Genomic DNA, 24,804 nt, shown 5'->3' with positions numbered 1-24,804 from the left:
TAAGTAGAGTTATCGCATTGGTTTTCAACTGCGAATCGCGGTGTGGTAAAAAGCTAATACGAACTGCGTATATTGGCATTCGCAGATGTAGGGAGCGAGCTGGTCTAGTGGTTAGAGAACGGGACTTCGGTACCTGAGGTCCCGGGTTCAAATACCGCCAAAGCACCAATTAATTTAATATAAGTGATAATGCCGCAACCCCTAGGTTTAGACTGAAGTACCGTGAAAAACGGGCTCGTGCAAACACATGATAAACGTGAAAACGGGCTCGTGCAAACACATGAAAAACGTGAAAAACAGGGGTGCCCGTTTTGCTCGTCCTAGGACAAAAAAATTTGCATTTGGAGATTAGAGTTATCCCATCAGTATGGACCAGCAGTCATCGATTTCTTATTTAAAAATAACAGTTACCCAAGTCTAAATTCTGTTATCAGTATTTGATCCTGTGATGACGCATGTGTCAAAAATATGATTAGAATGAAAATTAAGCTATCATATAAGTTTAACATGGTCAAAACTTTACGTAAAGGACATAAATCAGTAATTTACATCTGTACTCTATCGGTAGCTCACTTCAACTATGTGGGCTACAACTTGGGAGTTGGATGGGTAATTCTATTAATAGTCCAATGTGCCACACAATGACCTTTGATTTCAGCGCAAGTTTACTCTGATTCAGTTACTGGTAGCCAAGCAGGATCTCTAGGTCAACAAGTGATAGCCCTGAACAGCCACCGGAGCAACGTGCACTTCCTGTCAAAACTGGATCCGCGGGGTTCCGCCAGTCCAGGATGTAACGATAAAACCAGAACCATCTTGGCAAAGGCTGCCTCTCAAGAGCGAAAAATGTCACATTCATTCTAAATTGATATTGATAACTTAAGAATGGTAATATACAAACTAAAACTGTAAGCTATTTAGTTTGGTTTGCCTGAATACTTTGTCAGGATTTGTTTTGTTCAAAATGGATTCGTCACTTTTATTTGCTAACTAAAAAGAAATAGTATTAATCTAAATACATAGTTTTACTATTGATTCATTCATGCTAGTTATTGCCAGTTTATAAATATGAATTTAGCCACCAACAGATTGTACTGATGCTAAGTCGAATCTTCCAACTAAAAATAAATGCGTGCATTAATTGCGCCCACTGATCTGAATCCGGTAGGCGGGTATTCCTGAATTGCGCCAACTACTCCAGGGGGCCACCCTATACTGTACGTTCACTAACTGGCACCAAGTGGCGGCCCTCTTTAACTGTATAATTGAGTAGGTTAGGTTAGGTTAGGTTGGGTTTGGTTAGGTTAGGTTAGGTTAAGTTAGGTTGGGTTTGGTTAAGTTAGGTTAGGTTAAGTTAGGTTAGGCTGGGTTTGGTTAGGTTAGGTTAGGTTAGGTTAGGTTAGGTTAGGTTAGGTTAGGTTGGGTTTGGTTAGGTTAGGTTAAGTTAGGTTAGGTTCCGATATGTTAGGATGACATCTAAACAAGGACATTCCTTCTGCCGGCAACTCACCCCTACCTGGCTTAGCGCAATTATGGAACTCTTGAGCGCAATTAATTCACGACCATAAATAACCCAACTGAAAGAAAACAATATTACAAACCACAGCATCCAGTGTCAAGTCAACTACCAAATAAAAAAAACATTCTTCAGAATAAATTGTATTAAGCGTTTGACCGTATCACACTTTGCGCGTGGAACCTTCAATAATGCTACTTTTTCATTAAAACTTATACAGCTAGACCATATAAATGTGGCGTCTACTTCGGCATCCAAAATACAATACAGTAGGCATTTTTGAAAACCTACTAAACCATAGACAAAGGAATAAGTCTTAATCCCTTATCTGTGCTAAAACGTATTAATCTGATCCAGTAATCCAGTATATACACCTACATTTGCTTTGTTTAAACTGAATTAGTCATTTTTATTGCTAAAGAGGAATTAGGTTAATCTGTTGGAGTAATCTAATAAAATACATTGCCGCCAGCTGGTTCTAAAATGTGTAATATATCAGCATTATTGCGTTCTCTTCTGCTTTTGAAAAGCATTGATAATTCCTTTTTAATTAAGTTGACCGCGTATTTTGATATTGCGACCAAGGTTGTATGAGACTTACTGTACTTCTTTGAAGATGTACTGAAGTTAGAGCTGCTTTTATAAATGGTTGATAGAGTATATGTTACTGTTTTTTTATTTTTTTAGAATTAATATTAGGGAAAGCTGTCCAAGCACGTTGAATCTTTATAGTTATGGGATTGAGCCCGTCATTTTGCACCAAGGTCCGATTACTATAGCTTTTTGACGGATTCAAAAGCCCTCTCAAATCTTATGAATTCCTCGAAACCTAAATGATCCCAATGATTCCTAATGATTTTTGTGTGCAGGGAGAATACCAATAATGACTTTACTCCTTAGAGAAATTAAATAGCTTTAATTCTAATGCAATCCGAGAAGCAAAATTAAATTAAAGATTCAGAAACACAATGTCGTTATCATACTCAACCACGGAAGGGAAAACAATTTCAAAAAGCGTTACTAAAGACAGCCGTAAATAAACGGTTAATCTAGCTTAATGAGAATATGGTAATGAAACGCAAAAAGCAGGTGTTTTTATTCGGTGGGCGGTGGAAACTGGAGACAATGAATGGTAATTTAGCGGTGTGTGGAGAGAAGACTTGTTGCAGTTTGGCAAAGTTCCAGCAGAGCGCTCCACTAGTTGGTCAATACCAATACGGTCACACTGACTGTAGATGGTAAAATTGACAACTTGGTAAAGTAATTGAATTTAGTGGTTTAAACGAATTGGTAAAAGAGGACCCTTCATTAGAATTGGGAAAATTCTAATATGGGCGGCCCCCTCTTCTCTGATAATCCCAACCAAATACTGAAACCAATCCATAGTAAAACTATTGTTAACTATGTAATCTTGTATGTCAAATAATTAAAAACAAAGTGAGAAATTTGAAATTTGACAGTTCTTAATCAGTGGCTCATTCAACCGTATTAAAAAAATTGCTAAAACTGGTCCATTTAAAATGGATGTACATCCCTGCATCAAGTCGTCAAAGTTGTACCCATGAGCGTTTAGCGAAGACCAGTAGTGTTGTTCCCAAACACGCTAGCTAGAGTAGGGCACTACGCACAGGCGTGGCCAGTGTTGTACGCAGGTGCTAGAGTAGGGCACTACGCACAAGCGTGGTCAGTGTTGTGCACAGGCGCTAGAGTAGGGCACTACGCACAAGCGTGGTCAGTGTTGTACGCAGGTGCTAGAGTAGGTCACTACGCACAGGCGTGGCCAGTGTTGTACGCAGGTGCTAGAGTAGGGCACTACGCACAGGCGTGGTCAGTGTTGTGCACAGGTGCTAGAGTAGGGCACTACGCACAGGCGTGGCCAGTGTTGTACGCAGGTGCTAGAGTAGGGCACTACGCACAGGCGTGGCCAGTGTTGTACGCAGGTGCTAGAGTAGGGCACTACGCACAAGCGTGGTCAGTGTTGTACGCAGGTGCTAGAGTAGGTCACTACGCACAGGCGTGGCCAGTGTTGTACGCAGGTGCTAGAGTAGGGCACTACGCACAAGCGTGGTCAGTGTTGTTCCCATACACGCTAGCTAGAGTAGGACACTACGCACAGGCGTGGCCAGTGTTGTACGCAGGTGCTAGAGTAGGGCACTACGCACAAGCGTGGCCAGTGTTGTACGCAGGTGCTAGAGTAGGACACTACGCACAGGCGTGGCCAGTGTTGTACGCAGGTGCTAGAGTAGGGCACTACGCACAGGCGTGGCCAGTGTTGTACGCAGGTGCTAGAGTAGGGCACTACGCACAGGCGTGGCCAGTGTTGTACGCAGGTGCTAGAGTAGGGCACTACGCACAAGCGTGGTCAGTGTTGTACGCAGGCGCTAGAGTAGGGCACTACGCACAGGCGTGGCCAGTGTTGTACGCAGGTGTTAGAGTAGGGCACTACGCACAAGCGTGGTCAGTGTTGTACGCAGGTGCTAGAGTAGGGCACTACGCACAGGCGTGGCCAGTGTTGTACGCAGGTGCTAGAGTAGGGCACTACGCACAAGCGTGGTCAGTGTTGTGCACAGGTGCTAGAGTAGGGCACTACGCACAGGCGTGGCCAGTGTTGTACGCAGGTGCTAGAGTGGGGCACTACGCACAGGCGTGACCAGTGTTGTACGCAGGTACTAGAGTAGGGCACTACGCACAGGCGGGGCCAGTATTGTACGCAGGTGCTAGAGTAGGGCACTACGCACAGGCGTGGCCAGTGTTGTACGCAGGTGCGTGCGCTAGTATTGCGCAACAAGACACAACACCTAGCCTAGAACGCTCGCACTACTCTTAGGCCAGCTCAGCCACATTCCACGTTCCACCTTCTGCCGTGGCCCACAAACTGACGACCTCCAAGACGACCCACGACCACGGTAGACCACTGATCGCTTCCCTGGACATCCACCTACGTTCATGAGCTACACCGCTCAAGGGAGATGGTGGGATTAAAGTTATAACTTACAATCAAATAACTATGTATGTGTATGTAGCTAGGTATGTGATTCAAATGAGCTCTGTCATCAACATTATACTGAAGTAGTTATTCCATCTGTATGAACCAGCTGTAGCCGATTTATGATAAACAGAACGTAGTTAGGCAAGCATTTCACACAGGATACCCAGTTTTGTTACTGATATCCTAATCACTCAAAAATCATAATTCATAGGTATAAATAAAATATAGTTTGGAGAGAAACAATATTATAAGCTTAGAGTTTTTTATTCGTATTTTTTTTTCAAAGTATGCGTTCTCTTCTTCTCATAATTGACTATAAAAGTATTTGAAAATACACCTTTAAACTGGTTAGTTTAAGTGAGTTGAAGGTAGAAAACGGTAATCTAGATTTAGGCTTTTCGTAAGCAAAGTAGAACGCAATAATAATGCTAATACAGAACACATTGCTAGAAACAGAAGGCTGCTATGAAAATAATTAGTTGACTCCAACAAATTAACCTAATTCCTATTTAGCAGGGAAAATACGACTCAGTTTGAACGAAGTAAATGTTAAATGTGCTGTAAACCTCCAAATGGCTAAAATTGGTGTATATAAATGAGACATGTTTAGTCCTTGTAACAAAACGTCAATTTTGATATCTATAAGGAAGTACCTTTAGACGATTTACTTTAAAGACCCTCTGGTCTTATCTAGGCCTGAATGACTGAGTAGACTAAGCCTAATGTGTCAATGTCATCCTAGAGACGTGTGGCATTGACCTGAATGATTTACTACGAAATGTGTTTTGGCCTAAGGCACTTTTACTGATATATCTCATCCATGTAGACCAGCTCACGAATACTTGAACAGGACCCTTTTTACGTAACAAGCTACAACCACAACTAAAACATGAGTGGATCTTTAGTCAATTGTGATGCTACTGAACTGACCATATTTTCAATCTGCGTCTGCTGCATCTGCTGTGTAATCAATCATACCATGTAACGGACGCCAAAACTATAAGTATGATAAAAAACTTGTAAAATAAATAAATAATGACAAATCTATACTGACTGAAGATTTATTGTTTTGATAAAATAAAAATCAATGACGAGGAACAAATTAAAAAATAGGGTAGATTAAAACTTCAACTTCACGATTCAGTTGTTAAGAAATCGGAGATTTACGTAAATCTTGTTAACAATAATGAAAAATGTAAGACTAGCGTTATTAAAGGTAATTTAGATCGATAAGGTTGAGTGGGTGGGCATTGAGCATTAAATGCGCCAACTGATCTGAGTCAGGTAGTCGGGTCACAGACAATATAATACTTTCCGTAGTCTGTAGTCGGGTATTCCCGAATTGCGCCAACTACTCCAGGGAGCCACCCAATACGTTCAACTGCACCAAGTGGCGGCCCTCTTTGACTGTATAATTGAGTAAGGTAGGTTGGGTTTGGTTAGGTTAAGTTAGGTTAGATTAGGTTAGGTTAGGATAGGATGTCATGTAAACAAGGACATTCCTTCTTTCGGCAACTCACCCCTACTAGGGAAATTTTTTTGGGACCCTTTGAGGGTTTGACACAATTAAGGATCTCTTGGGCGCAATTAATGCACGACCGGTGGAGTTGATTAGTTACGGTGTAGTGCTTCAAATCATCTTTTGACCGTCGGAAATCAATTCTGTCTTAGAAATATCTTAGATCTTAGAAAATTATCTTAGATATTTCTAAGACAAAATTGATTTCCGACTATCAACAGGATGATTTGAAGCACTACACCGTAGGCCTACCTGTGCAATAGCACAAGCGTATAGCAAAAAAATACCTAAAAGTACCTAAATTAACAGAGGAATCACTTTATGAAATGAAATTTATGTTCCAGATACTAATTACATGTAGTTATAAAATGTACTCTTTTACTTCTTAAGGAACGTTCATGAATTCCGCTCCTAGCCAACCGACATTATTGTATCTCATACCTCACGTCGTACTGAATCAACATTGTAAACCCACCAGCTGGGCGTTATGTGTTGTTATGCACCGACTTGTTTGAAGTGAGCCTCCTGATAACAAAACTTGTAGACCGACCTTGACCTTGACCTTGGCCCTAAATGTAAATTTCCCTTTGATAACGGACGGCGCCGCGTCGTCTGAGCCTGGAGACTACGTAATTTGATCCAAGCTCGCCTTTCACCACAAGTCTTCCTAATCAAAGTCTGTTGAGCTAGTCTAGTGGTTACACCTAGAGAACTTTGTCAAGAAGTTCTGGGTTTAATTCTGGCCAATCACCAATGGAATTTAGCTGTCACAATGTCGTGAAGCGGGAGGTTTTAGTTGTGAGTTTACAATGTGGCAATGTATTATGTTACAATTGTAATTTGGTTTGTTTGGTCCGTTGGGAGGAAATAAATAAAAATGTTTTACGGTACGATTATTACAGGTTATGTGTGTCAGTTGAGAATTTTTTTAAATAGATGATGAAATGACTACTTATATAATTTTATTTACAAATCCATCAACAGAGAAACCTTTCCTGGGGGTTGACAACAATTCGTAAAATACACAAGATTTTTCCTACCGCCATAACTAACTTACAGTATAATAACACAAATTAACATTTTAGATATATATTTTAAGGTTACGATATTTTAGGTTGTTAACTAACGTGCCGGATACGCGGCTGTTATTGATGTAGAAATGGCAACTGTGAAATCAGCTGATTGGTGAGCGGGAATGAGCTATTTTGCGTACTTACAGTTGTGGCAATGTGATCATGTCCATGCAGTGCTCGGAAAATATATATAAAGCAGTCTGGTGTAACAAATCTTTATGTTAATTATTATTTTTGGCCGATTTCAAGATCAAACTAACATAAATTACGTGTAGAATTTACGTCCCAAACATTTGCTGTTTTAACTAAATGCATTTTTTAAATCAATGTCAACATTTTTAGGTGTTCAAAAGTTTCAAAACAATATTGAAACAGAAACACGGTCATTACGATCTTAACCAACACACTTACGGTTATATTAATAAATAAATATCTTTGTTAAATTTAAAAAGATAAAATAACAAGTAAAGTTGAGAACAAACTATATGGATTTTAAACACGAGTGAAAACTTTTTGATAATATTGTTTTAATTTGGAGAAAGTTCAATTGAAATAATTAACTTATGGTATTTACGAAATTATCTTTGGCTATTTTAAGAAGAGTTGCGAATCATAAAAAATTGCTCTATGCAAGTTAGGTTTGGTTAGGTTAGTTTACATCACCTTTATTTGTATAGGACAAATTTGAATTGTTATTTTTTCATATACTCCTTATTTTTTATAAAGTTACACATGAATGTTTTGCTTTATAAAATAATAAAAAAAAAACTACTAAAACTGCTTCAAAGCGAATTGATATAGCTCACTGAACACTAAAAATCTTTGCTGCTGCCAAAACCATTGCTCAAACCTTCATTTGTTCCGGGTGTTAAAAATATTAATATTGTGTTGAACAAAACCGAATCAAAAGGAAATTGAATATGCTTACACCTTGTGAAATACAATTCCGACACGGTCGTAGAGCATCAACAAAAATCCGACGAAAAATATCCACTTGAGAGAAAAGTGGTGAAAATCGTCGTGAAATCCAAGACGACTTGTATCAATTAGAAACTTGATTGCTCCTTCTTGATTTCGCCCGGGAAACATTCACTTTGATAAGTTCCTGGAAAATGTTAAATTATAACAGAGGAAGCTTATTAAACGCTACGAGACATTTTAGAACTTAAGGCAAATGTCAAACGATAGTGTATTTTTGTTTCACGTATGGATAGGTTGAAGATTTTTCAGAAGAGGGCTGCCACTATTTAAACTGCGGAAAGACCAAAGTTTAGGTTAGGTTAGGTTAGATTAGGTTAAGCTAGCTTTACTAACACGGTTTTCAATAGCAAGGTACTCATTTGAAAACAATTTAATTGTGAGGAAACTTTAGTGGAGACCTTCCTCTGAAAAAACCCCGATAGGTTAAATATTTATTTGTTTATGGCTCCTTTAACTTTTTTTTCAATTATTGTTTATTTTGGCGGGCTGGATCGTCTGTAAGTAGGTCAATGGCTCAGTGGGAGAGACCCCATCGTCTTCACAAGGTCAAGGTCAAATCGTGAGTATCACCGTGGAATAATAATGCTACATTTTATTCCGGTTGCTGTTTACTCCATAAATACTACTGAAGTAGAAATCGCTTAGTTATGGATGTAGGTTAGTGTTCGCTGGTAGGTTATGCCATAAACTAATTAAACGCTTAACCTATTGGTGTGGTAATTTTTTTTAAGTAAGGTAAGCTGTTACTTTCGGTTTTAAAAAGCAAACCAACGGAAAAGTCTGTAGAACAACGGTTTAGTGGGACTATAATTAGTGAAACAATCCCGAAATTGCTTGTAAAAATAATATATATTTTAGTTTTACATAAATTCGCAGAAATATGTAGGCCTAACGTTTTTATTACACCTACCAACACCTTCGTAAAAAACACCGACTTTATAGAATAAAATTGTATGAAGAAATTAAAGAAGAAATGATGAATAAGAACTAACGGAGATAAAAACAATTATTTTTTGATCCAGAAGAATGCAATCTTTTCAAGAAGAGGGACACCACTATTGAAATTTCCTCTACGATACTGGAGGTAAAATTATGAAATAGTCAATGAACATAAAAAACTGAAAATAATTGATTTAATTACAATAACCAATTTCATAGCGGTTTGCGTTTAACAATTTAGAAACTTGCTTAACCTAACCTAAAATGTGCCCCCTTCCCCCGGATAATGGGCAATAAACTTTGGTTGACATTTCTGGATCTACAGTTCGTCCCTTTCCAACCTAACCTAACAACACCTAACCTAACCTAACCCCATTAACATACATTGGTTTGCATAGGCTAACTTAAATATCGAAGGCCCTCATTTTGTCAAGAACCATATTACGTTCGATTATAAAAATTTTATATTATTATCCGAGAGACTATCAAAGAAGTATTTCAAACAAAATAGTTTGCAAAGATAAAGTAATATAAATGCGACATCCACCCCTTTCTCAATCGAAACTTCAGAACCCTCAAAGAGATTGACGAAGAATCTTCCTAGTAAGTTTTCAAAGCAAAGCTTGGTCCTCAGGTAACAACAGAAAGCCTTCAGCAAAGTTCACCATCTCATTAGCATCATAAGCCAGTCACGACGCCGCTTTCCCCAGTGAAACCCGCGTTTTCACATGTTTTCAATTTTCTTTAACCGTGTCACTGTTGAGTCACTGAGGCTCCACTAAACGATGTTGTGTTGTTGTTTTGTCCCAAGAGTGACCAAAGTGTCAATATATTGTATAAAACAACTATGCAGTAGCTTGTCTAGTGCCTTCCTTGCCACATGGCTTGGGCCACGATTGAAAACAATATTGTTCAGAGCTAAAGAAAATTACAGCTAGTATTAGGGTATAAGGATCTTACGTAATTTTTAGAACCAATCCCCAAATATGTGTCCTATTCTTTCAGCTTTTTTGCCGTGCAAAATGTAACTAAAGCAAATGCTAGCTAAAGAAGGTAACTTTGTAACTTGAAGGTAACTTGATTATGGTAAAAAGAAGGTACCATAATCAAGCTTGACGTGGTAACTATGGAAAAAAGGGACTGAAAAAATCCAACATGGGAATAAAACCATGCCAGGAATAAATAAAACAAAGCTATCAAGCTTCTCGGTGAAAGGACGTTTCGACGCATAAAGGACAAACTTACAGAAAGTTTAACATTTGATTAGGTTAACTTAAATGTTAATGTTATGTAAACTTATGAACGAAGACTTGACGGCAAGATTTGCACTCTTTGTGAAACCAATTCATTGATTGTATTTAGCTTGGAGGTCAAAGCATATAATTTTGCACAAAAATGCTCAATGATGAACTAAAGTAAAATATAAACCAACGTTTTTCTCAAGCCAAACGGCAATTTTCTGGTTTTCCGTGATTAGATATAAATACATGTTGTCACAACCACGGATGAAAAAGTGTAAACAAATTGTTATCGAACAATCAAACGCACATTTTTTCATAAAAAAAAATAAACAGTTCGTTAGAAAATGCCTGCATCAATAACTTAATTCCAACACTGTATGGGGCTTTATTCCTTTATTTATCCCCCCTACTTAATTTTAATCCAAATTTTCTCCACACTGAACACAACTTTCAACAAAAATGCACACATAAAAATAGTTGTCAAATTCCATCGTATTGTGCCATTGATTATAATGATTGGGGTCAACGAGATAAACGATAAGCCCGACTGACCTGTGCTGCGATCTGATTGGTGATTGGTGGATGAAGGAGGGGAGAACTAAGTTGCAGTCAATAATCGATCAGCTGATCTGTACCACGTAACCATGTTTATCCCAAACAGCTGTTTACTTTCACAATACGTCTTATCACCCACAGCTGTTTACATTAACAGACATTTCCTCTTTCTATTGTGTTTGGGCGGTAAACCGTGTTATCAATATGTGAATAAATATTGGCTCGGGAGGATACGTTGAAAAATATTATTTTTCGAGGTTCATAATGCAAAGAAAGATTATATCATTGCCTACGTCATATGATGGATGAGAAATTATTACTGTTTTCAGTTATTAATCCATTCATACTTACTTACATACTTACATACTTGGTGTGTGAAAATATATTATACTGAAGAATTTAAGCTTGCTATCTCTTAGCTTTAAACACGCCTTTTTTGTGCTGCATTAATGCAACTACAACACTACAACAAACTGACCAGCTCTGAAAATAGTTCAACTGTAAATAGTTTTGAATTAAAACGTCAAAAACATTGCAGGCGTTTCGAAAGAATCATTACTTATGACCGAACTGTACACTGTGTACCGTTTCGAACACACATCTACACTACAATGAACTTTAATTGGCATTGTTGGAAGTAGGACAGACTCATTTAGTGAACGTGAACGCTCCTTCGGAACAATCAAGTGTAGCTAAAAGCGTAAAAGTATAATTTCAAAACTGTTTCTCCCTTTGGTCTCTTACAACTTACGATTCTTTTTAACGGCAAATACTGGGACGCACTTAGAGGTGGAATTAAATCAGCTTATTATTAAATCAGCTACTTATGTTTTGAGTACGATATTTTCCCGTTGTCTAGTACTGGGAATGTGCTATTAATCTTGCTAAACGTGACGATTTTCTACCGGAAACGTTAATGTCCAAAATTCTGCACATGTCAACATTCAGATTTCAGTTTAGCTTAACGTTTTATCATGCCCGTTGTCTAGAGTACTTGGAATGTGCTATTAATCTTGCTAAACGTGACGATTTTCTGCCGGAAAGCGTGAATGTCCAAAATTCACATGTAAACATTCAGATTTTAGTTTAGCTTAACGTTTTAACGTTTGAACATTAAGAGAGAACTTTTAAGAACACTAATCCAATACTTCATAAGAATTTGTAAGTACGAAATATATTCCACAAACTTGAACATTAACAGAGTGTTAAAATTGTCAGGCCTTGAAGTTGTATGGCTCAATGAGGTTTTTGTTCTGTCAGTTAACTTACAGTGTATATTGACACGTGTTGAACGAACACCTTATGAATTATAGGTTCGAAAACTCTTCAACGGATTTAAACATATGAAATAATTAGTAAAATATTTTCTTTGCAAGTATTTTCAACGTCGGCAAGTTCTGTAATGTAATAAACAAGTAAAAACCAGAATTCTCAGTAGCTTTGAACAATTCAAGTTTTAAAATCTAAACTTTAATCATAGGTTAGAATGGGAACTACAATAGCTTTTATGACAATGGTAATATTGGGCGAGTTTTAAATACCAGTTGTGTGCCCGAGAACTTATAAATAGGCCTAAACTCAAAACATTGAAACCCTATATTAGTCGTTTCTCACATAGTTGTGTTCTTATTTGCATTGTTTCGTAAAAATAACTGTTTTTGGGAAAGTATTTGAGCAACACCTCTATAGAGGGTGGTGTACCTACACTAAACATTAGTAACACTTCAAATATTCGACCAATCCGAAATTTATCAGGATTTTGAAAGTGTATACTAAAGAATTTTCTATGAAAGTACTTATGTTTGGTAAAGTAGGTAGTATTTAAATAATTTAATCTACACTATATCTAGGTCGAATAGAATGTGCTTTACAAAATCAAACGAAAACACAAAGTTCGTGGTAAGAAGAAAGGAAACGAGAGTACAGCGTCTTTGTACAGCATCTTCCGCAACCCCCGAAGACAACGCAAATCTCACACGGTCATAATCTACCTTACCCTTCCTCTATAGGTATTTCTAAAGCGTAGAAACAAAGCCATTTGAAGACATACCAGAACCGCTGCATTTTACGGAATTTCACAGTCACAACACTAAACACACGGCCATACTCGCGGCGCGCACAGACACTACTGTCAATGTGGGGGAGGGGACGTTATCACTGGTGGGGGCTGCTGATAACGCAGAACAGACAAGCATGTGTGTTTGTTAGCAGATTCAATAGTGAAGATTATTGGCTGTTGACCTGCGGTTAAGGATCTTTTCAGTGGGAATTATTGAGAAGAATTGTTTCGGGGTTTTGAAAATTGTGAATATACAACAACGTTGTTGGCAATCATGTGACATACGACAGTATTTTCTAAAAAATTGTCGAACAAGCTGCAGCATGTGGGTAGGCCTACTTCCAAAAAGGGTTCGATACAAACTACAGTATGTACTTGAAAATTGTTATATAACTACAAGTATGATCTGAAAATTGTGGATCAAGGTACTGAAATTCAGTCAGTGTTGAAATTTGGAGAACAAATAACAAATTTCAATATCTTCTTAAAAACTTTGGAACATACTTCAATAAACGAATGTTCTTGAGCATTGTTGGACAAACTAAAATAAATTCTTGAAAATTATTAAACAAACTACAATATTATTGAAAATTTTAATATAAACTACAAGTATGTTTAGAAAACTGTGGATCAAAGTACAGAACAGTACAGTAATTAAAATTGGAGAACAAACTACAGTTTATTCAGTTTATAGATCAACTACAGCATAATCTTGGAAAATATTGAAATAACTACTGTATGTTATTGAAAATTGTGATAAAAACAATAGCACTTTCGTGATAACTGTGGAACTATTGAACAACGTACTCTCTTGAGTTCTTTTGTCATAGACAAAAAGAATTAATTATAGACTGTCAGCCGTGCTGTGGTACCAAAGATTCTGTTGCACACCGCTTGGAGCGCCATGTAGTTACAGCGTACGCGCTACGTAACTACACGGCGCTCCCAGCGGTGTGCGCCAGAACCTTTGGCAACCCTGGTAACTGCAGCACGGCTGACAATCTATATTTCATTCTTTTTGTTTATAATTATGTTTTAAAAAATCCAAATCAAAAACATTACAATGCTGAATTGCAAAATAAAAATCAGCAAATAGGTCAGAGCAGGAACCGTCTATATTACATAGTCAGAAAGGGTCGGGGCGTTATATTAAACAGGTGTCAGGTTTCAAAAACAGCTGACGACACGACCCTAATTACGACAATGAGTTTGCAGTTTCCCAGTTTAAAGGGGAGGGTTGTACCCCACCCCCATACAATCTATGGGGTTTTGCATAATGGCCCGGGCTAATCAGAGAGTTACCCGTGAAATGATTTCCCCATTCGGGTCAGGGCGGTCGTTTGGCGCCAAATTGAATACAGTTGATTAAATCAGGTGTGTCAAAGTGTTCCGTGCAGTAATGCCAACTGAGCTTCCTTGTGACTCTGTATTTCCATATTTGATATTTTTTTATTAAGTAAAAAGATTAGCGTTTTTTTTTTTACAAAATAGTAGTTTTGTATAATCTTATATAGGTACGAATCACTATTACTATTCAGTTATTTTTTCTTTTGAGAAATCAAAATTAGGGTGGTGCTATGGAGAACTTATAAACTAATATAGAAATTGATATTTTTTGTAAATGTTCTAAAAATGAGTTCTCATACATAAGTTTCTTATAATATAGGCTACATATGACAAAAGTCTAAACTTAAGTGACAATCGTGTTTGACCTGCAGTACTTAATATCAATATTTTTTACAACAAATACAAAAGATTTTAGTAAATAACCTAGTTATTTTACACTGTAATGGAACATGATCATCCCTATAGAGCCATTACCAAATCCATTCCTTATTGTATCTGTTTGTACAATATGAAAGTATTTACCTAATAGTGATGTACATTGATATATACAGGGTGTTTGGTAGTCAGTGTCAAATATTTTAAGGCATTATTAAGCACGCAAATTGCGAGAAAAATACATAATTTGGATATTTATATCTCACTCCTACTTCCGGCAACAGCCATTTTGAGATTTTTCCAAATTTCTTTACATTACTATTTATAAAATTCTCTAAACTAACCTGGTATTCAATCATTCAAAGCTCTTTGACTATGTACTATGGTATACAATGTGTACTAAAATTTTAGATTTTACAAGTTTACTTGGGGTATACTTAATTATACAGATACCTTTTGCACACAAATTTAACTAAATGCGTTCTTGTAATTAATGAGTGCAGTTAATGAAAAAAGTATAAATTTTATGTTTAACGCAATATTTCTCCCAATAGGCTGACATAACGTGTCACATGTTGCGTTAATTGTGAAGATTAATGTGGAGATGTTTTTATACTATTTGACAGTTTTTAACACGACTTTATAAAACATTTTCTTAAGCGCCCTTTTTATCGATTTGTCCAAATTTGTTATTTAAGTCGATTTTACAAACTTTTGAATGGGTTAAGCCGTACCATATTATACGTGTTCTGATAGAAAATTTAATGAAAATTCTAAAAATGCAATTGAAAATATCATTATGTAGGTTAAAAGTTAAGGAAAAAGAGATTTTACTAGGCAATGTCAAGAAATTTGGAAAAATGGCTGTTGCTGGAAGTAGGAGTGAGATATAACTATCCAAAATTGCGTATTTTTATCACAATTTGCGTGCTTAATAATGCCTTAAATTATTTGACACTGACTACCAAACACCCTGTATATTACCATTGAGTATACATACACGTAACTCTATAGCATAACTCTTGAGTAGGATCCCTGATTTAAAGTACTTGAAATGGCAAAAACTGGAATTGAAAAAAAAAAAAACATAGAGGATCTTGTGAAATTTGATTTTTTCGTCATGCATATTTTATACTGTCGATAATCAATGGGCTTGAAAATAAAATAAGGCCTAACAAACCGGAATACTAATTTCATACTAATAGCTAAAATTGATTTGACTTTTTTTTGGTACTTTTGTAGTAACCCGACCACGCCTAATAATTAAAACCTAACCTAAGGGTGGACTATGTTTTAGGTTAGGTTAAGTTAGATTTTATTGTTTAAACTAATTAAAATCTTATTTGGAAGTCGATTAATCGGTGTGGTCGGTATGATAACAACGTACCCATTTTGAATTCGCGTATTTAAAAATGACAAGAAAGGTTACCGCTTTACTGCACTTTTGCACAATAATTGTCCTCTGGCTCAATTATACAAGAGTATGGTACAAATTGAAAAAAACATGTAATTTTTCATCAACTGTTAATTTAACGAAAGTCATTGTACTTTCGGCAGAATCGCCTTCAAATTGTCCTACGACAATCAGACGTACTTTTTTCCACCGGGAACTGACGTAATTTGTTTACGGCATTAGCAGCACTGTCGCCGCCGAGAATGGCAAAGCCGCGTTCCGCGTTTATGGACGTTTTTACTCGGCCTTGCGACGAAAGTTTACTTTCTACGGTCGACGACCGCCGCGACGGATGTACCACAGATGAATTTTCCGCTGGGAAATCTCGTTCTCCATGGTTGGCAAGCCTGGGAAAACTACTAGCTGGGTCGAGGTCTGCGGTGTTTCTTTCGCACGGTCTGAAGTTGATGACCTGGCTTCAACGGAGGTCACTGCTTTAGGTGAATTTTGGTAGGGAACTTTGAAATAGATAGGACTATTCATAGAATCAGATATACAATTCCCATGTCAAAATGTGTCCAGTTTAATTAAATTGATCAACAATCAGAAAGCGTTTATACTTATTACTATTTTTTTTATTTAACACGCTATCTTATTGACCAAGCCAAACAAAACTATTTACTCTCTTTAGTTTACAGATTAACAGTTAAACTTTACAGTCTTTATTTAAATATTTTTGAGAAGATAGTGACCACTATTTAATTTGTCCCTATGAACATTCAAAACCTAACCAAACCTAACCCATCCAACCTAATGCCTAACCTCACTTATAGACAAAAATTGTATAGTGGTGGCACTCTTTTTGAAAATACCCGTTTACAAATATACACGGTATTCATGGTTTTGGTCACATGAATGTTAAGAATGTAAAATTTATGTGGAAATAGGAGTTTGACGTCGGCATAATCTATTTATTTATTTTATTTCTGATTAAACACTGGTACAGCTTGTCCATACCGACGTGTGACCTGTACGTGAGCATACAAAGCCAATTGAAATAGCCTTTGACAACCTTTGGGACGTAAATTAATCTAAAATGCATTTGTTATAACGTTAGGCTTGAATAATCATCCCATAGCCATTGACTGAAAGCTGACTTCCTATCGCCATAGAGCTATAATTTGATAGCAGTACCACCGGATATAAATTCAGTCGGTGATTTCTTAGTCTCATTTAGGAAGCGGTTGCTTGGACCAAACTTGGCGAATATTGTAAAATAGAATATAAATCTATTTGTGATGTAACCATCTTTTTTTAGGTGTACTTTCTATTTCAGAAAATGTGCCTACCCTACCTTCAACAACACAAACAGCCCGTTCACGAGACAGGGTTACATGTTTCCCATTAGGAATGGAAATCCCTTTCACTCCTTAACGAGCACAATTTGTACCATACAAACTGCATATGATACGACCTGGTATGACAAACAGACATGGACGTCGGTGGAGCACAGCAGTCGTGGAGAGAGCTTTTCCACTTCCGTCTATACGTAATCACGTCACGAACTATACAACGGGACACGAGCCAGTGCATGGTTATGGTTGAATACGATGGGAACCAATTAAAAAATTCCATTGCAATTACATGTAATGTGCAATAAGAGTGCACTAGTAAACAGAACTTTAGCAGCCTACAAACAACCGTGGCAACTATGATAACCAGGGGCGTCGCATGAAAAAATAATTGGAGGGATACTATTTGAATTTCCCAACTATTTTAAGTAGATTTCCCAACTATATTGCTCATATTTTTCAACTATATTACTCAGATTTCCCAACTAATTATATCAAGTTTTAACATTAAGGTTAAAATTTTAACTTTCCTCTTTATAGCTGACAATCACAAATAATAATAAATATAGGGGTTTTCTCACATTATTGGTTTACCAATCTTTATTGTTGATTGTTTCTTAAGTGTCTCAACAAATGTACACATGTACACAAATTTCAATATTTGGGTTACCTATTCTATGTATCTTTCTTGACCCATTCATTGAGTAGATACTATCGACCACCATGCAACCTACATTTGCTTGTCCCCTAAGAGCTTCCTTGGTCAATACAGGCCTAATAAGTTCAATTCTCAACACACATGAACAAGAACAACAACTAATTTCTTTAAAAAAGTTTTCCCCAATAGTCGCAATTGTCAATACTGTACATATGATTTTAGGTAAAGATAGAATTTTATTTAACTTTGGCCAGTTGGGGATTACCAATCTATATCCCAGGTAGTGGAAGAATGATTAGAATAGGTAGAGGAAGAGGTAGAAGTAGCAGCACCTCTATGCGAAACATTGTATCTTATGGGCACGCTCATAGAGACCACATGAGGTCCCAGTGGGGGTTACCACGAGGTTTACATGGTCTAACGTCCGCACTAGTGAGTACTACGACTATCCGCAGTACTATCCTAATAATAAGACCAATTCGTTAATTACGAGGAAAAAATGTGGTTCGGATTCCACAATAAACTGTAGGTCCCTTAGTTGCAATTAGCTGTTGGCTATTAATTAACAGCTGTGTCTAAGGAACATGTCGGCCATGGTCACTAACAAGACTACAAGATCGCGCCACTCATTCTACACTCATCCTTCACTCATATTTGGGTTAAAATACGCACATAGTGGCGTCCCCATCTTAAATAATTGATAATTAATAATTGATCTAATAGTCCTCTTGGAAAACATGGTTGTTTTACCATCGTACTACATAGAGGATTTGTCCAAATTGGTCCATTCTATGCCGTATTCCCCTAATAGTTCACTATAACATTACGAGTTGTTCGTAATATACTAGCACATGTTAAAGCATCATAATCCAAAGCTGAAGACCACATACAACCTCCCAAACAAATTCTGTTTGATCCTTAAAAGGGTGGTCTGGCCAAAACTACAAAATTCAAGCTTGGTAAAATCTATGGGAACGGGACGATTGGCACACATTTTTGGATCTTCTGACCATGGCAGTATTGGCACAATCATTTGAGCGGAATAAGTAGGGTCAACTGGCCTACTTGGAATAGGCACGATTGACACAACTGATCGACAAGGTAGACGCCATCGAACGAGGGGAAACGGGAAAACGGGAAGTTTAAAATTCCCCGTCAACTCTTCTACGACAGTCATTTGCCGGTAATATTGTGTATTTTCTAAGGTTAAGTTAGGTTAGGTTAAGTTAAGTTATGTTAGGTTAGGTTAAGTTTGGTTAGGTTAGGTTAAGTTAGGTTAGGTTAGTGTAGTTTTATTTGGATCCAGCTAGCGCAGTGATCGTAGCTGCAGATTTGTCGCGCAAACTGACACCTTGCTTACTCTTATAAGCACTACAGCAGGGAATTTGTGGGGACGAAACAATTTCCGTTTTCCCGCATTCTGGCTACCTGGCTGCTACTTCCTTCCCGGTCTGTTGTGCCAATCGTGCCTTTCCGAACCTTACAGGTTGACCCTTCTTAATCCCCTCTAATCATTGTGCCAGTCGTGCTATTCCAAATTGGCTAAAAATGTGTGCCAATCGTTCTACGGCCAAAATCTATAACCAAATAAGATACAAGAGATTTGTTTCAACTGGTAGTGGAGTACCGCGAACTCTCTTGACCCTGCTTTTGTTTCACTGCTCGACAATGGCAATGCTAGTGTGTCAATGTTACCCAGCCTCAATGATGGGCTTGTTCTACTGACAGGCTACTAAACGCAAGGTAAATGTTACGTGAGAGAGTGACTTGCTAAATATATCCTCACAAAGAATTCAACTGTGTGGGATTTCTCGGAGTAGAGTTTTTCTGTGCGCGATTTCTTAAGTTCAAACATTTGGTTTGAATTTGACAACTTTTGAATAATTCAATACCTAAAGCAAGAAAGTTGATTAACACCAAATATGAGAGTGAAGGACAAACTTTGTTTGAAAGTTAAACCTTGATTGTAAATATTGTGAATATTAACGTATGGTTATTATATTACGGAAATGTTAACGAGAATAATCTCAATTTGTTTAGAAATTAGCATTAGTTATCAAAACCCAATAAATTAAGCTCTTAATTGTCATTACTAAGCACTAAATGGTTATTGGATTCTTTTTTTATAAATAAAATAACTGTCTCAACAAATTTATCACTAATTAAGTCACCATAAAGGATGATTTGTGACTTTACAGATTGTTTAAAATCTTTCTTTTAACATGATCTTTTATATACCACAATACACAAAAATAATTATTAAATTAATATACAGGGTGAGTCTTCTAAGCTGTCCTAAACAGATTACAGGTGAACGGCTTGACACACAGAGATGAAACAAAACTTTTCCCCACTAATTCATACCCAAGGAACAACGTAAAAATATTTTTACCATTTTTAAAATACAGGGTGTTCAAGAAACTGGGGGTCATGGGCTCGAATCTCAGAGTTTTCAAATGTAAACATATGTCATGTTATGCATCATTTTAATGCTCTAGACTAAACAAACAATTTAGTGAAAACAGAACTCATTTATCTTTGTCCATTTCAAAATGGCGGCCATTTTTATAGAAAATATTGATACTTACGGAATACCCTGTATCTTGAAAACCACTAAACATATTTTCGTTCTGTTTAAAAATTCTTAATCCTCGTAGGTTCAGCTTTAATTTGATATACAACAAGTCAACATTTTAAAAACTAAAAATTTTTTCTATGATTTTAATTTTTTTTAAGTTGGTAGCCTTGTAAATGAAAATTTTTAAATGGCAACATATGTAAAATTGTGTATCATTTTTAGGGTCTTGTAAAAACAAACAACTTTTGAATTTAAACCTAACTCTCAGCTGGCCATAGTCTTAGAATAGTCATTATTCATCTTTGGTCGTTTTCTAGTTACTAACCAAAAACTCCAATTGCCCATATAAAACCCATGTTAAACGTGCAGTACTGAAGATTAGTGGATGCAGATACACTATTCCCATGATACTGTGCGTTTAACATGAGTTTTATATGGGCAATTGGAGTTTTTGGTTAATTACTAGAAAACAACCAAAGATAGACGGTTGGTGTAAATTTAAAAGTTGTTTGTTTTTACAAGACCTTAAAAATGATACACAAAATGACATATGTTGCCATTTAAAAATTTTTATTTACAAGGATACAAAAAAAAAAAAAAATTAAAATCATAGAAAAAATATTTAGTTTTTAAAATGTTGACTTGTTGTATATCAAATTAAAGCTGAACCTACGAGGATTAAGAATTTTCAAACAGAACGAAAATAAGTTTAGTGGTTTTCAAGATACAGGGTATTCTGTAGGCCTAAGTATCAATATTTTCTATAAAAATGGCCGCCATTTTGAAACGGACAAAGATAAATGAGTTCTGTTTTCACTAAATTGTTTGTCTAGTCTAGAGCTTTAAAATGATGCATAATATGACATATGTTTACTTTTAAAAACTCTGAGATTCGAACCCATGGCCCCCAGTTTCTTGAACACCCTGTATTTTAAAAATGGTAAAAATATTTTTACGTTGTTCCTTGGGTATGAATTAGTGGGGAAAAGTTTTGTTTCATCTCTGTATGTCAAGCCGTTCGTCTGTAATCTGTTTAGGACAGCTTAGAAGATTCACCCTGTCAGCCGTGCTGCGGTTACCATGGTTACCAAAGGTTCTGGCCATGTTGTAGTTCTATGGTTATGGCGCACACCGCAGGGACCATTTACACGCCTTAACTACATGGCGCTCCCAGCGGTGTGCGCCAGCCCCTATGGTAACCGCAGTACGGCTGACGCATTTCCCAAATTAAACTGAAGACAAACGCTTTTCACTGCAGTTTACTACGTCAACGGCTCAATTATAGTATTGTTTTTTAACGCTGTTATTTGCTACAACCTCAACAAGGCAGTTTTTAGATATAGCTAAAAAACAAAACCTAATTGAATTGAAATAGGAAAATAAAAAATCTTACTTAAGATTACCACTAAATGTAAAAACACGTCACCACAATCTAGAAGAACGTAGTTTTGTATTTTTGGTAAAACCTAAAACTGAATAGATTTATTTATAATGGTTTAAGAAACTGCATTCAGTAATCCACTATGTGGAGGTAAATATCCTGCACGACAGCTTTTACGGCCTGAAGATGGTTCCTAGCTGAACTGAAACTATAATTGCCACAAGCAACAGTATGGATTACTGAATGCAGGTACTTAAACCATTATAAATATTCAAACGTAATCCGGAGGCTAACAACTCTTGAAAATAAATAGATTATGATACATTCTAAGAAAAATATAAACTAAACGACCCAGACATTTTCAGAATATTTGAACTTGTCCACCACCTACGAAATCGATCGCCTACTAGACATATGTATGTATTGGCACGTCAGTCATACCTTACATCTACATGTGACACGAATATATTGTATTGTAAGTCATATCTTGACGTATCCAATTCTTGACCCACTTCTTTTATTGATCCAATGCCTCACAAATCAGTTCAATCTTTCTTATCTTTCCACATTGCATAATTCATAACATTCGGCGGGGTAGATTTGTTGAAGATATTGCATAAATTCTTGTACTTTTACAATAAAGTGTAGGCGAACTAATTAATTTGGATAGCAGATTTGTCTTAATAAAATGTAAACCAAGATTTTATGTGTGAACGTTACAGTGTTCTTGTGTATGACTTTGTGTAATTCCATTTTAAGGCGTGTTAAACTGTGGATTTCTATATCTTTGACTATCTACCATAGGAAAAGTATATAACACAAATGTACTATTTTGTCTGTTTCAAATTGTTTTTAGTGGTATAAGAAAAAAATTCTTTAAACAAAGTTACTGTAGATTTGGTAAATGCATTCTTTAACACTGACTTCTAAATTATAAGAATTATTAATTTTCAATGAAGCTTCAATGTATGTGTTATTTTCATAGAAGAATGAATGCAAAATACTCGCGGTGTCAAATGAATTGGAGTTTCGGTTCTCCAAAGTTGCGCCTTAGAAGTTTTCGTAAATTTTAACAGACGCAACCTAAATATAGAACTTTTGATTATAAGAACGTGAAGCTTAAGCAAAAAAGAAGCAATTCCGAACGGAATGGCTGAAATGTCATCTAAAAAAAGGCCGTAAAACGTTTACTAAAGGTAATATTATTGATTGATGTTTGAAATGAGTGAAAGTTGTAGAGATAATTTGTAATTTTGTTACATAAAATAGCACGGATATACGAAATAAGATTGAAAAAAAAATCTAGGGTTCGAAACCCTAGAATATCTTATATATTAAAACACTTTTGCAAAACGTGACGATATTAACTAAGTTGTTTTATTTACAGCTTGGGGTGAAAATAGAGAAGTTTGCACAATACATACTTTTGGTGAGTTTTCGACAACGGGGCGAGCTCTAATATTACTAGACCGAACTACACGCGGGTTGTACCAAAAGAAAAGCTATCGGTCCTATATGTACAGGTTTTATCTGTATTTTGAAAATATTTATGTTAATAGGGTCAAAAATGGAAATTAAACTTTTCATATGGAGATTTAACATGGGGCTAATTCTATATATTAAAAGAAAGCATGTTTATTGGAAAACTTTTTTCTCAGCTCCTGTGGATCGTAGAGCAAACCTACGCATACTGTTAGAAAGATATTTGCCTGTAGATGTGCAGAATCCCTTTATAAATTTAAATAGTTTGAAAATAATCACAACAAATTAATCTTAAATTTTAAAATAATTATAATGGGCCTTATGTGTTGCCACGTTGGTGACAACAAAATATAAACAGAAAATCAAAACAAACGAAAGAAATTCCAATCGCATATTTTATTTACAGCGTGGGGTGAAAATAGAGAAATTTCCACAATACAGACATTTGGTCGAGTTTTCGACCACGGGGCAAGCTCTAGTGTTCTACGAAAAATCTATTTAAAAGTAAAAAAAATACCTATTCCACTTCACTCACTAATTTGTAAACCCAACACATCTGACAGTTTTACTCGCGAACCATTTGTTTCACACCAAAATACGAAGCAAATTTACACCTGTGAATAAATCTTGTGCATTTTGCGGTGTTAGAAGTAGTCAATTAATCATGATATTGTTTGTTCGTATTCCAAACAAATCGTCCCGACCAATTGATGAATGACCGCGAGCTAACGATCTCACTGATTAATACCACAACACCGAACACTGGAGAAGGCTTTTGTTAGAGACAATCAATCGCCTTTCGACGTTGTTCACAAGTGGATAATACAATATTTAAGCTCGTTTTGTATTTATATGATAAAATATGTTAATTGTACGTATTTTCTATATTAGGAACCGAAACATCAAGTTTCAAAAGATATGTAAGGGGATGCTTACACAACTCGGAGCCATTCTGAAATCGTAAGTTATAATGAAAAATACAACTCTACAGATAGTGTATTTTTCTACGAAGCTGGTGAATTTCGTTTAGGCTTTTACGAGGGAAATCCGTGGTTTAACCATGCAGTAGTACTTCAAAAGACGTGTATGCAGTCCAAATTGGACTTTGATAAAAGACAACCATATCGGACTAGAAATTTCTTTTTATTGAATGGTTTGAATTCCGTTTGCTGGCATGGATATACATGTAATATTTCAAAGATTTTTTTTTAAATCAAATTTTGCATTGTTTATAACATACGGGAATTTAACCAGTGTCCAATAACCTTTTCGAATAGCCACTCCAAAAGAGCAGAAAATTATAGACAATTAAGTAAGGAAAATCGCTTTCAAAGTATTTAAGAAAGCTTGATCCGGTCACGGTGCA

At 36.3% G+C, this 24,804-nt stretch overlaps 1 protein-coding gene across 3 annotated transcripts in view; it reads right to left on the bottom strand.

The window, feature by feature from the left end:
* LOC128993297 (TLD domain-containing protein 2-like) overlaps positions 1 to 24,804 on the bottom strand; it is a 456,668-nt gene that overhangs the window by 199,541 nt on the left and 232,323 nt on the right. Inside the window, exon 1 of one of the 3 annotated variants that reach the window (XM_054417095.1) lies at positions 12,864 to 12,921. The exons of the other annotated variants lie outside the window; for them this stretch is intronic. Coding sequence (XP_054273070.1) covers positions 12,864 to 12,877 — 14 coding nt within the window. The 5' untranslated portion in view covers positions 12,878 to 12,921. Of the gene's footprint in view, positions 1 to 12,863; positions 12,922 to 24,804 lie in introns of those variants that run through there. 3 annotated transcript variants of the gene reach the window in all.

The sequence above is a fragment of the Macrosteles quadrilineatus genome, unplaced genomic scaffold (assembly GCF_028750875.1).
Source record: "Macrosteles quadrilineatus isolate MER2022 unplaced genomic scaffold, UCM_ALF_1.0 Scaffold_4__1_contigs__length_99947679, whole genome shotgun sequence".
In the NCBI taxonomy this organism is placed as follows: Eukaryota; Metazoa; Arthropoda; class Insecta; order Hemiptera; family Cicadellidae; genus Macrosteles; species Macrosteles quadrilineatus.
Note: the sequence above shows the minus strand (reverse complement) of the source record. Positions and strands in the feature narration are given on the sequence as shown.